The sequence below is a fragment of the Crocuta crocuta genome, unplaced genomic scaffold (genome assembly GCF_008692635.1).
Source record: "Crocuta crocuta isolate KB4526 unplaced genomic scaffold, BGI_CrCroc_1.0 scaffold116, whole genome shotgun sequence".
Taxonomy (NCBI): Eukaryota; Metazoa; Chordata; class Mammalia; order Carnivora; family Hyaenidae; genus Crocuta; species Crocuta crocuta.
In genome coordinates, this window is record NW_027531562.1 from 4127873 (window position 1) to 4129480 (window position 1608).

At 49.3% G+C, this 1608-nt stretch overlaps 1 protein-coding gene across 1 annotated transcript in view; it reads left to right on the forward strand.

The window, feature by feature from the left end:
- Positions 1-1476: 1476 nt before the first annotated feature.
- PRKD1 (protein kinase D1) overlaps positions 1477-1608 on the forward strand; it is a 319505-nt gene continuing 319373 nt past the window's right edge. Inside the window, exon 1 of the mRNA XM_077772733.1 lies at positions 1477-1520. Within this exon, the coding sequence (XP_077628859.1) occupies positions 1494-1520 (27 nt within the window). The 5' untranslated portion in view covers positions 1477-1493. The remainder of the gene's footprint in view (positions 1521-1608) is intronic.

Genomic DNA, 1608 nt, shown 5'->3' on the forward strand with positions numbered 1-1608 from the left:
ACTTTGTTATCTATAAAACATGAATGTCTTCAGCTCTCCTGAATCTTGAGCTAAACTAGCTTTTTGTAAGTACTTTGTAACCTGACCAGCAAACTTTTTTTTTTCTGATAATGGAAAATTGTGGGAATACTTCAAATTTAAAAGAAAATGAATCACACTTTCTGACATTAAAAAAAAAACTTCCTTGAGAAATCAGAACAGCATTGTATCAAGAATAATCCCACCATTCTTCTACTTTAGCTAAATCTGGCATATTAGGAAAATTAGACTCTACCATGGATGGAGAGAAGCACCTCATAAGTAAGGACGCAGGGAAAATGCCAGTGCACACAGGTAGACCTTACTTATGACACCATCAAATCCAGAAAGAATAAATTCAAATCTCTTCGAGAGCATTGAATGAGACACAGTGTCATTGGTGACATTCAAGCCTCCCTTGGTAACACTGGAAACAAGGGTCTAACAGGAAACTAACTTTCCATGCTCTGTCCTGGCCAGAAACAGAGATCAAGACAGACAGAAAGAACCAAACAGAATAAAATGCAACTGACTAGAATCCAAAACATGCATACTGGATNGGCTACATAATTTGCCCCGCCCACTGCAAAACGGAAAATTATGAAGAATTCCAAGATCCCGACAGCAAACCACAGTTGCGGAGTATTAAACCCAGCAGAGCCCTTCTGAGGTCAGGGCCTTGTGCACCTGCACGGTCACACACCTGAAGCCCATCGTGGTGGTGGTGGGGAGGGATCAGAATTCATCTCCAAGGACTGGGATCACCCATCTCCTCACCCCTGCCAAAACAACAACAACAACAACAAACTACCCACATTGGAGCAGAGGGTGCCCAACCTTGAGGGTGTTGCTAGCGATGGTGGTGGCGCTGGGAGAAGCTGGGAGCACCACTCCTACAAAGCAGACTTTAAAATGATGAGGGAAGAAAGAAACCAGGGTTTCGGAGACTCCAGAAATAAAAGTGCCAGAAACAGAGAATAAGGTAAAGAGAAAGAGGCCACATCAGACCTTCCTCCCGCCTTTATGTAAACAATGCCTGCTCTTTCAGAAGAGGCTGTCTCTTGAATTCAGCCACTTGCGTGTGTCTGGTGCCTTCGGAGCTGCGGTTGGAGGAGGTGGGGTCGGGTATCGGGGTGTGTCAGAGACAAAAAAAGGTATTGACAGGTTTAAATACATTTTCGTGGACCGGCTTCCTACTCTCTTTGGCAAGAAACCCAAGAGCTCCTAGAAGGAGGCGGGATGTCAGTGGGTTTCTGAGGACCCTCTACATTCATTCTCCCTGACGCTTCGAAGGCAAGACCCACGGGAAACCGCAGGGCTGGCGTTCTCCGTCCGTCACAGGTCACCTCACTAGAAGTGCGCTGTATTTGGTCTTTGGAACTGGGGGCAGGGACTGCGGGCGGCGCCGGGAAGCTGGTCGGAGATGCACCCCGTCCNACTCGTCCGGGGACTACAGCCTGGCGCACGTCCGCGAGATGGCTTGCTCCATCGTCGACCAGAAGGTAAGGCGCCGTACAGGGGGCGCTGCCCGTCCGGTCGCCCCTCGCCGCGCCAACTTTCCGGCTCCGGCGGCGCGGCCCGGGGCCAGCC